Source organism: Onychostruthus taczanowskii, unplaced genomic scaffold, assembly GCF_017590055.1.
Source record: "Onychostruthus taczanowskii isolate IOZ18803 unplaced genomic scaffold, ASM1759005v1 scaffold5, whole genome shotgun sequence".
In the NCBI taxonomy this organism is placed as follows: domain Eukaryota; kingdom Metazoa; phylum Chordata; class Aves; order Passeriformes; family Passeridae; genus Onychostruthus; species Onychostruthus taczanowskii.
In genome coordinates, this window is record NW_024502568.1 from 1,979,578 (window position 1) to 1,993,693 (window position 14,116).

The 14,116-nt window shown below is 39.7% G+C and overlaps 2 protein-coding genes across 3 annotated transcripts in view; one reads left to right on the top strand and one right to left on the bottom strand.

The window, feature by feature from the left end:
• WDFY4 (WDFY family member 4) overlaps positions 1–14,116 on the top strand; it is a 111,042-nt gene that overhangs the window by 62,175 nt on the left and 34,751 nt on the right. For both annotated transcript variants that reach the window (XM_041415488.1, XM_041415487.1), the window contains exons 43-46: positions 2,431–2,579; positions 3,716–3,836; positions 6,152–6,237; positions 7,507–7,569. In XM_041415488.1, the coding sequence (XP_041271422.1) occupies positions 2,431–2,579; positions 3,716–3,836; positions 6,152–6,237; positions 7,507–7,569 (419 nt within the window). The remainder of the gene's footprint in view (positions 1–2,430; positions 2,580–3,715; positions 3,837–6,151; positions 6,238–7,506; positions 7,570–14,116) is intronic.
• LRRC18 (leucine rich repeat containing 18) lies at positions 10,332–11,189 on the bottom strand. The gene has a single exon (XM_041415489.1). It carries the CDS (start codon positions 11,187–11,189, stop codon positions 10,332–10,334), a length of 858 nt encoding a protein of 285 aa, XP_041271423.1.

Below are 14,116 nucleotides of genomic sequence, written 5' to 3' on the forward strand. Positions count from 1 at the left end.
ATGAAAGTTTTTGTTTAATTTATGATAATGTCAAGCTGCTTGGTGTTTCAATGCAAGACTGAAGGTACAAGGCTTGCAGGTACAGCACTGTCCTGGTGGATGTTCAGCAGTACAGCTCAGATCTTTGTTACTCATCAGCAATAATATAAGTCACATTCCCCAAACGAAAAAAATTTACTCATCTCAAGGGCTCTTGTATTTCAAATAAGGCAGATTTATTTAATAATATAAATTTGAAGAAATAATATAAAATTGAAGAAAGGGATTATTACTATTGACTGGTTTTGGTTGGATAGTACACAATACTTGGGCTTAGAGTTTAAGGTTTGTGAAAGAGAGGTTATGTGCTCTTCCCCCTCAACAAGGTCTGCTAGCATGCCCTGGTTCTGCCTTAGGCAGAATAGCACAGTGGGTTTTTTTGTGCCAGGCCATATTAGAGGCCTCCTTCACGATCCACATGCCTTCTATAACCACACACGTGATCTCTGGGTTTGGTGAGGTGGATTTCTTACAAGTCTGGATTTCAACTTTGTGTCTGTGGAGCTGCTTTATGCAACTGCCTGATGTTTCAATATCCAGTTACCTTCCTTTTAGGAAGAAGCAATCTTTTTCCTATTTAATTACTACAGGAAACCATGTGGTTTGCTAATGTGAGCAGAATTCCCCAGTATTCTCAGTGCAAGGATACATGTCTCTAACCACGTAATGACAGGCACTCCGGTCCAGAGTTCTGTGGTTGGCACATCCCCTCAGAGACAGGCATTCCTGTGGGAGAGGTGATGGAAAAGTGCTACCTTCCTCTTAGAAATCATTTAGAGGGGAAAAATATTGAAGAGATTTTCATGAAAAATTACCCACAGAAATCTCCCAGGGCTGTTTTTTTCTTTAAACCCAGAATGAGGAAAACAACCTCCTGTGCCCACTAAGTGATTTCAAAATGAAGCGCCCCACTTGTTGGTAAAATAATGACTTTTCAGTAAAGTATTTAAGTGTGGAAACAAGACTGTATTTAATTTACTTATGAATTTAGTATTTATGTTATCCTAACATCAAAGACTAAAAGCTTGTGAAACAGTGTGGGTCTGTTTCAGCTGACCTTAGCTAGACCATGTGTAGTTTGGGATGGCAAGGAAGATTGTGAATTTGACTCCAGAAATAGTGAGTTTAGGAACAAATGCAAAGAGTGAAGTAGAACCATACTTATTCTACATATTATCATATAGACTTTACATGATCTAGTAAAACTAATTCAATTTCTGGGTCAATTTTGCATATCCCATAAAATAGTACAGCTCCCTAGTTCTTATGAAGATTGGTAGAGTAGTTTGGTAGATCACTGAGATCTTAAGAGAAAATCAGATTTGGTAATACTTCTCATACTTATCAGTCTGTTCTCTTAGGAACACTGCATTGCATTTCTGAGCCAGGAAAGTTGTGCTGTTATGTAAATACCTCTCTAATCCCTTTGTATGTAGCTCTCTGGTCCTTGCAGCTTCAGATGGACTCAGCTTGCAAAATTCACTCATTTCTGGATTCTGTGCAATTCAGGATTGTGCTAATTTAGAAGAGGAGCTCAGCAGTGAGCAGGGTTTTTTTTCGTATGTAAGGTAGTATTAGTGCTTTAAGATTTTGGGAGCAAAATTTTTGAGGCTGGGCTAATGGATGATTAGCTACTGCCCCCTTCCTAGGAACAGAGGAGTTATTGGTTGAAAGTTCTGGTTGAAACTGGGCACAACACTGAGCTGACCTTGATCATCCCAGTTGACTGTACTAACCAGTGGACTTAGCTTTTGGAGCTGAGTATATATAGAATATTTGATAAGCAGACAAAAATAAGGAACTCCATGCTTCTAAATGTAAGGGAAGTTCTTTGCAATTAACTACTGCTTGTTTTAAAATCAGAACTTTTAAATTTTCTGCAGGCCACACAATTTTATGATCTCTAAATTGATTTGTTTACTTTCCGCACCATCTCTCAGCCATAGAAAATGTTCCAGAATAAAGGCTTTTTTTTCTTTAACAAAACTGGTCAATTCCCAAGAACACTTTCTATCAACTGGCATATATAATAAACAAAATACTTTGTTGAAAAATTCCCCATGTTTTTAAATTGTTTAAGAAATTCCTCTATTGTAAGGGCCAAATTGGAGTAAAAACAAGAAATTGAGTCTTAGGATGTCAAGGGAAATTTTAAAAAATATTCTAGAATGTTTATCTAAATCCTTAAGACAATTAGATTGATAGATTCATATATTCTGATTGGGCTTCTGTCAGTCATACAGTGATTTTGTGACTTTGGCCCTGTGAACCCATGAATGAATATGTGAGTTTTCTGGTACAAACTTGTGCTCTTCTGCATCACTGGCTCTAGCTCCCTGCTGCCTCTGTCTCCTGTGTTACCTGGCCTTACTATGCTTGCCTCCATTCTAGGTGATGTTCAAGTGCTCCGTGGTGGTTGTGCAGGGTCATACAGCACTGGAAGGGGTGCTGCTCTTTGGCCAAGAGCACTTTTACATCTGTGAGTGCTTTGTGTTATCCCCTCTTGAGGAAGTCTACTGTACTCGTCACTGCTTGTCCAGGTGAGTCATTCTTTCCTTCCTTCCAGAGATCTGCCTGGTCAAATTCAGTATTGGCACATGGATACCTTGAATTTGCACAATTTTGTGGGGATTTTAAGCAGAATAATAGCACAGCAAGAAGTTTGCCATCCTTTCCATTTGTTAAAACAACTGTTTAATGTAACTAACATAGGTGCTTGTTCACAGGCTTTGGGGGTGCTGTGAGAGCACCCATCTTCAACAGATGGAGATGGTGGACAGTCTCACACCTACACTGCTGTTTTCAGTTATGTCATGATGTTGTTAAAGTTTCTTTCTGAGTAACTCACATCTTTTATTCATATGGAACAGTTAGGACAGGAGCCTTTAGCTTCATTGTCTCATAAGTTTTTTGTTTGTTTCTCCAAGACAGAATCGTAAATAATATTTGGCACACTGCTGTCATCTCTTGACTCATGATTTATTGAAAGTGATCAATATTGCAAATGAGTCTGTTAGACCAAGCTCTTTGTGCGTACTGTGTGCTCATGTGCAAAGCCCAGTGGGACAGTGAGTAGCTCAGCATTTTTACTCTCTGTCTGCTCTGCATCCAAATCTTATGAAGCCTAACATCAGTCAATCTGATCGGGTGACTCAAGGATCAATTGATAAAAGCTTAGGTTGTTTTTCTAAGGGATTTTCTGTGGGCTAGGCTGTTGATTGCAACTCTAATACATATACGCTACTAAAATAATAATAAATTAATTGCTTAATTATTAGTTCCAAGTAATTGCTGTTTACAATAGCTGTGTGTCCATATGATGCTTACCCTCAACTTGGGCTTTCAGGTTCTCCCAGCAAGTTCCTTCCCTTGCTGATTCTCAGACTCCAATGTGTGCAAACATTGCTGTCTGCCTACTTGCATATACTAAAATAACTCCAAACCTCCCCTTAACCTCCACAGGCTCTTTATTTGGGTAAGTAGTAGAAAATCTGCCTTTAGGGTTTAGCTTTATTTATTTAGCTTTGTTTTCAGTTTATGTATGTCCCAGTTGATCTTGATATCTCTTTGTATTGTTATTTTTCTTTAGGGGAGGACTTAAGCATTTAAGAGGGCTCCCCAGGTTTTTTTTTTTTTTGTTTCAAATTAATTTTTTTAATTTATTTTTCTACTGCAGAATCAGTGATCCATTTATTTTCAACTTATGTCATAAAGATCATGCTGTGGGAGACCAGATGTGTTCCCGTTATTCGTATCACGACATCAAAGAGATTCATCTGATGCGCTTTCTCCTGCAGGTAGGAATTAACAGGCTCAGTCATTTGAGGGAAAGCTGCAACAGCAGTAACGACATGTGACTGAAAACCACTTGCTCAGTTTTCACTAAGAATGATGATATTTTTTCACTTCAGTATCAAAATGCTTTTTGTCCCATCATTGCTTCATTAGCCTTTGCTATACTTCTTTAAACTAAACTCCTTTCTATACACACCACAATGCCTGAACACCCTGACTAGTGTGGTGGGCTTATTAATTGTCAGGCTGACAGTGTTGTTCACACAAAATTTTTGAAAATTAGACTTGAAGTTAATGTTTTTATTTTTATGGAAGCTACCACTAAGTGGCTGACTTCAGTAATATTCAGCTCCCATTAGTCCTGGCATCAGTGTACTATGGGTTACCTACACACTAAACCTGGGCCTCTTGGAGTAAATTTCAAGTCGTGCATGTGGTTCAATAAAAGAACATAAGCCTTTGTTTTGTTTAGGTGAATCTGTGAGGAGAATCACAGAAGCTCTAGTTGTAACTAGATCTTCTTGCAACACCAGACCCTGTACTTGCTTTAGAGGGTTTTAGTACAGTTCAAGGAGTAATTCACATATTTGACCAAAATATAAAGTTCTGAAGCAGCTGTAACTAGTTACTTGTTATTTTGAATCCATTTTTGGATAGTTGAGATTCAGCAGTGAATTACAAAATCATTTTGAAAATTCAGAAGCTGGAGAAAATGACAACTGTCTTATGTCATGTGGTATGATACTCATCCATGAGTCAGCCATGTTTTATTTTATATATAATTACGTATGCAAACTGGGCAATTTTAGTAGGTGACACTTGCTTCAGGATTCAGTATATTGCAGTGGTTAGGCCACTCACTAAGCACATACAGGAATGGTAACTCATGTTCTGAGTGACTGTATGAAGCTTACTAAGATCACTGGGGATCAGCCTGAGCAGAACTGTCACCTCTTCTGTTTGGGGATAGTATCAAAGTTGCCAGCAGAAGACTTCCAAATACTCATATATTCACATTTGTGTATGCATGGATTTTTTAACCATGAAAAACAGAAATTTTTGGTGTGTCCCAAAATGAAAAGAGGAGATGAGTAAGCAGTCTTTGAATGGGACTAGGGCAAAGGCTGAGCTTGTTGGTTTGAGTGGTTTTGTGTTTTGGGATTTTTTTATTGTTGTTTCATGGTCTTTTTGTTATTGTTCCAGGGTTGTTTTGTTCGGTTAATGAGAACTGAAAACTCAGGTATCTGTATCAGGCTTTTGCTGGGACTCTGTGCCAAAAACTTCTTTGAAAAAACGTTGTGGAAAAAGAGGAAAGCTGATTCCTTGTGCTTTCCCTGCAGGACAGGTAGATCTGCTGTTTAGGCAGGGACTGTTCCTCTGCTGGTCTCCTCTTGTCCATGCACGTAGTCCAGCCCAGAGCAAAGCACTGGCCCAATTCTGTAATGGCAACGCTTGAGCAGACCTGGTTTGGAAAGCTGAGCTCCAGAGCAAATGCTGCAAGCTGTTTATTGTCATAGCTGCTCTCATATTACCTTTCTGCTTTATATTTTGTTTGTGAATCATGTATGGGCCACCTGCCATTAGAGTGTTTCTCTAGGTTTGTATTGCACCTGCCACATTTGGATTGAAACTCATGTCTGGGTTCCCAGACACTACATGTTATTTATAGTTTTACTTGAATGACTTGGGGGAAAAAGGTACCTCTCACTAAGTAAATAAGAGGATTATATTCAAATGCCCAGCAAAACAAAGTATAGAGACATTTTGGGGATGGGGAAAAGGAAGCGAAGTTTTCTTTCAACTTCAATTCATCAAAGTTTTGGTGCAAAATGTCATAAATTCCCCTTTCTCCTTTGGTGCTTCTAGTCAGGAGAAACTATTTGGCAGTTCTGTTGAGCTCTGTCTTAATTTAGCAAGCAGTATGGATGCTTTCTAAAAGAAACTCTTTAGATTCCCCTCTTTGTGTTATCTTTATCACCTAGTTAGTACTTAATGCTACTATTGACTTATTAATCACACTGGGATTTCACGATAAAAATGTTTCAGAACAAAAGGAAAAGGTGAGTGATGGAACCAGTATCTGGAGTTTGGTTTTGCTTCAAAAAAGTGTTTGAACTGCTAGTCACCTTGTAGGACCATCCCTACAGTTGAAGAAATTTAGAATGTTAGACATATTTTGCTTTACTTCTGCACATTTGTCAAAAAGTCAAGGTCTTTTTTTTTTAAAGCTCTGAAGAACTGGACAGGCCATGATGGAGCCTTTGCAGCACTAGGCTTTGCTCTGCAGCTCCTCACACGAAATTATTTCCCTTTCCAGGAGATCGCCTTGGAAATATTCTTCAAAAATGGTTACTCCAGATTTCTTGTCTTCCATGACAGTGACCGAAATAAGATATTTAAAAGGTAATGACTAGCTCACAGTAACATGGGTATGTTCCTGGTGATGCTTAGTATACCACTCTTTCATCCTGATGTCAGGTGTCTGTGTTTTGTTGCTGCAGGACCTTTGTTTTCCATTTTTCCCTTGAGTTTTAATGGGTTACACTTTAGCTGTGAAATTTTCCTTTTGCTGACCTGTGGAGTCTTTGGAACATTACACAGCCATTGACTTATCAAGGAATCTAATGTTCAGGACTTTTCTAGCACCCAGTGGTGTTGTGTGTCCCTTCATCCCAGGAAATTTTAACTGTAGCTGTTTTCCTTCCTCCCACTGAGATGAGAACCACCTTCACCTCACCTCACAGTACTGGGTGAAAGAAGATTTCTTCCAACCCTCATAGTATCACTAGATTCTTTAGGAATAACATATTTTTGTCTCTCCGACTTTATCTTTGTTAACTTTTAACAATGGCATTTTTTTAAAAGATTCTCCTTATCTGCTTGTCTTGTTTAATGAAACTTGAATGTAAGACTATGAAGTGATTAATTTGCACTTTGTTTTCTTGCATGTTATTATCTACTGCAGTTCTGGCCATTAGATCAGGATTGCATTCACTGGCCTCTACACAGGAAAATTCATTTCATTACTAGTGCTTCCTCTACTAAATTCTGCAGCCTGAACTGAGCATTGGTGCTGTCAATTTCTAAAGAATCACAGGAATTCCCTCTGCTCCTGAAATCTCTGAACAACTCCTATTTCAGTGTTGCATTAAAAAGTCAGTGCAGATTTATCTGTTCTTCTTTTCCAAGGAAGTGAGCATAGTGAGGCTACTTAGAATCACCAGGATCTGCCCCAGAGCCAGCCCTTATCTTTGCTGTCTTTGAATTCTGACAAGTATCTCTTGGGGGAATCTTTCAAAGGCAGTTCAAGACAAGGTTTTGATCCTCAGCTGTAGATCACAAAAACTGTATATTTCAAGGGTATAGTTTGTCTGATATCATAAACCCACAGCAAATGTAAATATGAATGGCTGAGATGAAGGTTGGTGGCTCTTTCTGCCATTTTTACTAAATAAATGTCTGAGTGGGTTCTTTTATCCAGCCCATAGCAACTCCTTAATATTAGATGCATCCTTTTGCCTGTTCTCTTATAGATTTATCCTAGGTTAGAGTCTCAGGGCAATGCTGTGGCTTCCTGAAGAAAGCTGTGAGGACAAAGCAGTTCTGTGGATATGTAATGTGTCCTAATTACCATTTGCATAACTGTAATGTGGCCTTTCATATCTCCTATAGATTCTGTTCTTTCCAACCTGCTTTGAAGTCAAAGGGGATAACAGAAGAATCCTTAAATATAAGGTAAAACATAGGAAACATTGGATAATTGTAATACATGCAATTATGTGAATAAATTGCACCTTTAAAAAGCATATAGAAACATACCTATTTGTATCCTCCCTTTTAAAGATTCAAAGGTGTTCCTAGGACTTCAAAAAGCATTCTAGCATACTTTATCACAGTATGAAGATGAGTGTCAAAAAGCTGACTGTGAATAGGTGATTAATAATTATCTCATTTGTATCACTTTATTGATAAACTCTGTGCAAAGGGTTACTGTGGGAAGAGACAGTGAGGTGAGGACAGAGCTAAACCATAATGCTTTTGCATAATAACCTCTTCATTGTGTGCTCAGGGCAGACAGTGATGTACATATGGATGCTTTGGCACCTTGTATTAGCTGTACAGTGGAGATTCTAACTTGTCCCTCAGATTTACTGTTGCAGGAAAAAAGTTTTCTCCTAGTGGGAGGTGCTTGAGAAAATGTTTCATGCATTCCATGAGTTAGAGTAACTTTTCTCAATTTAGGTATCTGGGGAGCACAGCTCTAAGTGCCTAACTGGTGTCCTCTGAAATGATTGCTGAGGCTGGAATTGTGTTGAGGCCTGAGGTGCACATTGCCCCTGAGTTGTTGCAGTTGTGTCAGCTATACCCATTTCAATTTTCAGTCTACCTGTTGCAGATCATTACCTATCTTGTAAATGAGCACTTTCAGCTCTGAGCTCCAGTCACCAACTGGCTAAAGTATCAGTGCAATGTGGAACCAGCTCCAGCTAGAGCCTGACCTAAACCGGAGGTGGTGGCTGGCTGTGGAGAGTGACACCTGCCCTGTGTAAACAGCAACTCGCTCTAGGATTTCCTTTTGCCCTGCTTGCTGGGAGATCAAGAGGTGTGAATGTCATGACAGAGGATGCATTAGAGCTTCAAGAAATTTGGGCATTAATTGACTGGTGGTTATTGGAAGAAACACTTGACTCATGGTTAATCTCAGAATCTGAGACAGGCTGCATGCCTGTGTAAAGTAGCCTGTCCTGAATTCCAGTAAGGCTCTGCCGGCAGGTTTTTTTCCACTGGCTGAGAGAAGCCCCTACAAAACTTATTCTCTCTGAGAATGTAAAGGGCCTTTGGCATAGCTTTGGTTGGACCATGTCAGGGCATGAACTGAAATAAAATAAATGTAACATTTATTATAATCACTGCCTAAGCAGCAAAGCCAGAAAAGTTGTGTTTAAAGTGGAAAGTTAGAGAAAATTACGTCAGTAGGTGTGCTTCCCTTTACCAATGAGAACTAATGGACTGAGGACTTGATGAGTTTACTCTTCCCTTGTTTGAATAGTGGAGCTGTTTCAGAGTTAGAAAATTTCAAAAGCAGCACTTGGGACTTCTTCCCCATCTAAGGGGACAATGGCAAACTTCCACATCTTTCCACCTTTTCATGCCATACCTGAGACAAGGAGGCAGGCCAGATTAAATTCTTTGCTCAGACACATTACTAATAATTGCACAGTTGAAGCATGGAAAGAAGAAATTACTAGTTTGATGCATCATATGACATTGAGGTAATAGAATTTCTGGGAAATCCCTTATCAGTTTATCCACCTAGTCCATAGGAAATAACAGGAGTTCCCAGGCTCTACTGTAGTCATTTAAAAAATAAAGTGCTCCTGGCACTTTATTCTTCATTCAAATATACTTAAATGTTTGCTGTCACCATAGGTTATTATGGCCACTGCCAGCCCTTCCATGTCATGCCTGAGTGCTTTTATATCTGCTCATTGCTTGTCCCTGTATATTGCTGTTTGCAGGATGTCAGCACTCTCTGCCCTATGGATGTGATTTCAGCAAGTGAATGTGTGTGCTCAGGTGCACATGTCCATATGTACATGTCAACAGGAAGCTAAAAGTTCTGTGGGGATACCAGACCTGACTTTGTCAATGCAGAAGCTGACTCTTGGATCATGGAAGACAGGGACTCTTCTCTTAATCACTTTAGTCACTGCTTAAGTGATAAGCCTGGAACCCTTAAAAAGATAAATATTTTTCCTACCCCTTCTACATCCTCCTTGGAGAGACTCAGAGGCCAGCCAAACACTATGAGTATGGATAGTCATGCTGATTTTTTTGGACAATTTGGTACAACTTGCTGCACCTAGGTATAGCACTCAAAATCCCAAAGAACTTGCAGAAATCTGGTCCCTTGATGGCAACAAGGATCACTAGTTGTCTATCTCTAAGCATTGTGTTTGTACTGCTTAGTTACTCCTGAGCATAACACTTGTGTTTGCTGCCTCTGCTGAACTGGAACAGGCTCACGTTTCCTACACTGACAGTGCCTGTTTGAGACTCTGAGAGCTTGGTGGCAGCCACCAGCAGCAGAAGGTTCCCAGGTCTTTTCCTTTTCCTCCAAATGTTCAACTATGTCTCAACCTGTGAAAATGAGCAGAAATAATCTTTGGGGCTTAGTGGTGGGAATGGATTTACTAGAAAAACATATTGTTTAAAAGATCCTTTCACTGGACACTGCACACACAAAAGACCCCAAAAAGCCCAAACATGGAGAACACGTTGCAGGGACTGGCCCAGATTTAAACAGCCTTTTCCAAATACACATCTGGTTTAGTTGCTCTGGTTTTCATTCTAGAGACCACAGAAGTCTGCTTATAAAATGAAGCTGATCTTTAAAGAAGCAGAACCGCAGGAAAATGGAGGAGGAGGAAAGTCAGTTTTTTATTTTCTTGGGCTGGACTTCATGCAACATGGTCTATAGCGTGCCTTGGTATATTTCAAGGATTGTCATCTTTCATTCTCCATTCTTCTTGGTTATCTATTGCAGTGGAATTGGGTGCAGTGAGTGAAGGGAAACTTGGCTTATCTGAGGGGCCGGGTGTCATGTCCTCTAACTTGTGCAGCTCGTCCCTCTCACCCTGACACGTCTGCAGACAGGAATTGCACAGGTCTTTCTTTTCTACTAAGTAAAGCGATTCTATGCGTTTAATGGTGTCAATTGGCTCTTCTTCCTTTGCAAATTCTGGTAAAGGGTTTCTTTTTACATTCAGTCTTTCAAGCTTGGGGAGCTTTTTCACACTCTTTGGAATGATGGTCAAGGAGTTGTCAAAGAGACCTAGCTCAATAAGTTCCTTCAGGGATCCAAGAGTGGTGGGAATAGTCTCAAGACAGTTTAAGCCAAGGTTGAGAGTACGCAGGTTCCTGAGAAGGGTCAACTCTTCTGGCAGACCTTTTGTGGTCAACTTATTGTTGCATAAATTCAGGTAAGTAAGGTTGCGAAGCGTGCCTATTGCTGCGGGCAGCTCGTCAATCTGATTACTATGCAGGTCCAGCCACATCAGATTCTGGAACTTCTCAATGATGTTTGGAATCTTTCTTAACATGTTTCTGCTCAGATCAATTTCCTCCACATCAGCCAGCTCCAGAAGGCACTTGGGGAAGACGGCAATGCCCATTTTGCTTAACTCAAGACGGCGCCTTCCATTAAAAAGTACCCGGAGTGAATTTTTGGCCACTTTCAAGGTTATCCTTTTCCCTTGTGGACCTTTTGCCTTGGGCATCTCTCTGCTGATAGACAGACACACCAGACTCTGTGGATAAAATGTGAGAACTCCGGTAAAGTCTTTGAAAGCCATGGCTGTTAATCACACAGTTATATGTTAATATTCCTGCTAGACTTTTCTGAAGTTGGTTTTCTTTGAGGTCAGAACTTTTCAACTGAAAATCTGCAACTCTGAAAATTCTTCCTCAAAGTATTTTCAGTAGGTGAAATTCTAATAATTTACAATATTATTTCATTGCAATGTAACATCTATATTACATTAGAGGGTGAAATTACAAGTGGGACACATTTGCTGTCTTTCATTCCTAAATACTGATTTGAGCTCAGGGTATCACAAAACTGAATGAAATATGTTATTATCCATCAGCCAGTTGAGGACTGGAGAAAAATATATTATGGGTCTCAACACAGTCCCTAGAAACTGCATTAAAAGAAGCTATTCAAATTTGTCTCATTCTACCAGATCAACAGTTGCCATCTTTACAGGCCTGGCATTTGCTAACAGGTTGATTAAATTTCTTGTGTAATGGACTTGAGATTTGGGCTCTGGATGTTATTGAAAGATTAAAAGTTTAAAGAAAATTATTAAGAATTTTGTTTTGACCAGGACTCAGGAACATGGTGAGCTCCCAGACTTGCCAGAATGATTGGCAATTCATACCTCACCTACAGGGCAAACTGCAGCAGGGACTGATGTCAGCACTGCTGAATGCCGTGTTAAACCAGGCCTTGCTAAGTGTCCTCCTCTGGATACTCTAATCTTGTTATTTTGTTCATGCTTTGGGATAGAGGGTCTCCCACTGCAAAGGTGTCCTGCCCTCAGAAAAATGCATATAGGTGTAGTAGACTTTTGACTCATACCGATTCTCAGAATGTGGTACGTGCTTCCTGGAATGAGCCCTGTAAGAGTATAGCCCACTTACTCTCAGGTTTGGTGAACTCTTTGTAATCAAAGGTCATCAAATACAGCTGCTAATTACAGCTAGTGGCAAAGGAAATAGGCTGATTCCCTGGAAATGGATGACAATGTCCCTCCCAGTAAGAGTTTAGAGAGCAGCACAGGTTACAGCTGAGTAATCTCAGGTCTGGGTGTTCTGGCATTTAATTTTGAAGAGTCAAATTGCAGCTTTGATGAATGATTGTTTAGGACAAAATATAGATTTGTCGACAATACATGTCCCTATTAGAAAGACTTCACTACAAACCCTTCAGGCTTTTTGGCTACTCATTAATCATGTTTGAATACATGAAGGGGAAGCTCAAGCTACAACTAAGGCATTTCAGCTTCTTTTCAATTACATGCCATAGCCCAAAATAATGCAAAAGCATTAACCCAGCTACCACCCACCCTCCCAAGAGCTCTGTAATGAGGCAGATGCTTCAGAAAATACTGGAAGCGGTGCAGTGGATTCAGTCTTGCCCTGAGGGTGAGTTCCAAAATAGGGTTTTTGTTGTTTTATATGAAAACATTTAAACACAGTTAAATGTTTCTGTGTGTCACTCCCATATTTCTGTCTCTCATGAGTACTTACAGAACCATATTACCAAGAACAGCATTACCAATGCTTTTCTATCTATATGTTGACTGGTAACTGAAGCAAAGTACTCTGCAGTGTGAACAAGTATTCCTTCCGCCTTTGTTGATGTTAGCATAAATAATTCCCCAAGAGCTCGTAGAAATTTCTGGACATCAAAAGAGCAGGATTTTCTAATCACAGGTCTCTCATTTTAAGGATTTTATGCAATATTCTTGTTGGCAATTCTGTGAAGGTAAAGTTGAGCAGTATGGGAAATGCCAGAGACCTGCTGGTGATACAGGACACCCTGAATCCTTTCTGGTGCACAGAAGTGGGTTGACTACCATGCTTCAGGAAAAGATCTATAGGGGAGCTTTCTTATGTGCTGGCAGAATGGAAAGAGACTTTCTGTTTCCTGTAATTGACATGAACCAGGTGACCTTTAGGTCCGATTTTTTGTTTGCTTGAATTTTGTGTTGGATGAGCTGACCAAGATATTCAGTGCTTTTTGATAAGTGAAGCTTTGCAAACAAGTGTGCCTTTAAAAAATGAACAGGATCCTCAAGGAAAAACATGTAATTTTTTTTCCTAATTTCAAATTTATCGTTTCTTTTAAAATGCTTTTAAAAAACATGTTTAAATCTCAGAAAACAATGCATTCCGTTATAATTTTTTGCTATTACTTTTCATTTAAAATCCAAGAGGAAAATATTGAGCCAAAATTTTTTCTTTTCCTATTTTACAAAATACCATCTAGGCAAAGAATCATTCAGTTGTGGCCCTGTTGTGGTACCTGGTTCCCGGTGCCGGGTCCCTCTGCGCTGTGCGTGCCCGGCAGCACTAGAGGGAGCCTGGCGTACAAGGTTGAGTGCTGCAGTTCAGCCTGCCTGCCTGGCTTTGAGTATTTCTCTGTCAATAACACTTTCCAAGCTGTTACAAAGTTTGAACCTGGATCTTTCAAGTTTTTACGAAGTCCAGACAAACAGATGAGTGTGATTTTCCTCAAGACAGATCTCTTTTTATGATGCACTGCACAATGCACTGCAGACTCCAAAGAGTTTCTTCCCACAGCCTACTTTAGCCAGATTTTTTTACATCCAACTGTGAACCTCTCAGATGGACTGATCAAGTCCCTAAGGAGTGCTCACTCTAAGTGCTATTTAGTTTGGGTTAAAAGTTGGAGCCATATTTCAAACTTAGAAAAAATATGATTTGCAATTCCAAAAATAGGGATTAGTACTAGAGGACTGCAGAAACATTTTAGTGTGCTTGAGAACTTGAAGAGGATGAATAGCTCTCCTACCTCTGCATGCTTGTAAACTAATTATCAGTGTTTTACAGGGCTGTAGCTGGAGATAATGGAGCCTACTTAGCCATGTCTCATTGTCTTTGGTTCTGTGTAAGAGGGCCCTAGTCCTGTAGCCACTGATATTAAAAATTCAGGAATCACAGGAGTTCTCCTTGCTTAAATGTTAATTATGCC

What these genes read in the sequence shown, in the direction of transcription:
- LRRC18 (XM_041415489.1), bottom strand. Translation starts at nt 11,189, where the DNA reads ATGGCTTTCAAAGACTTTACCGGAGTTCTCACATTTTATCCACAGAGT.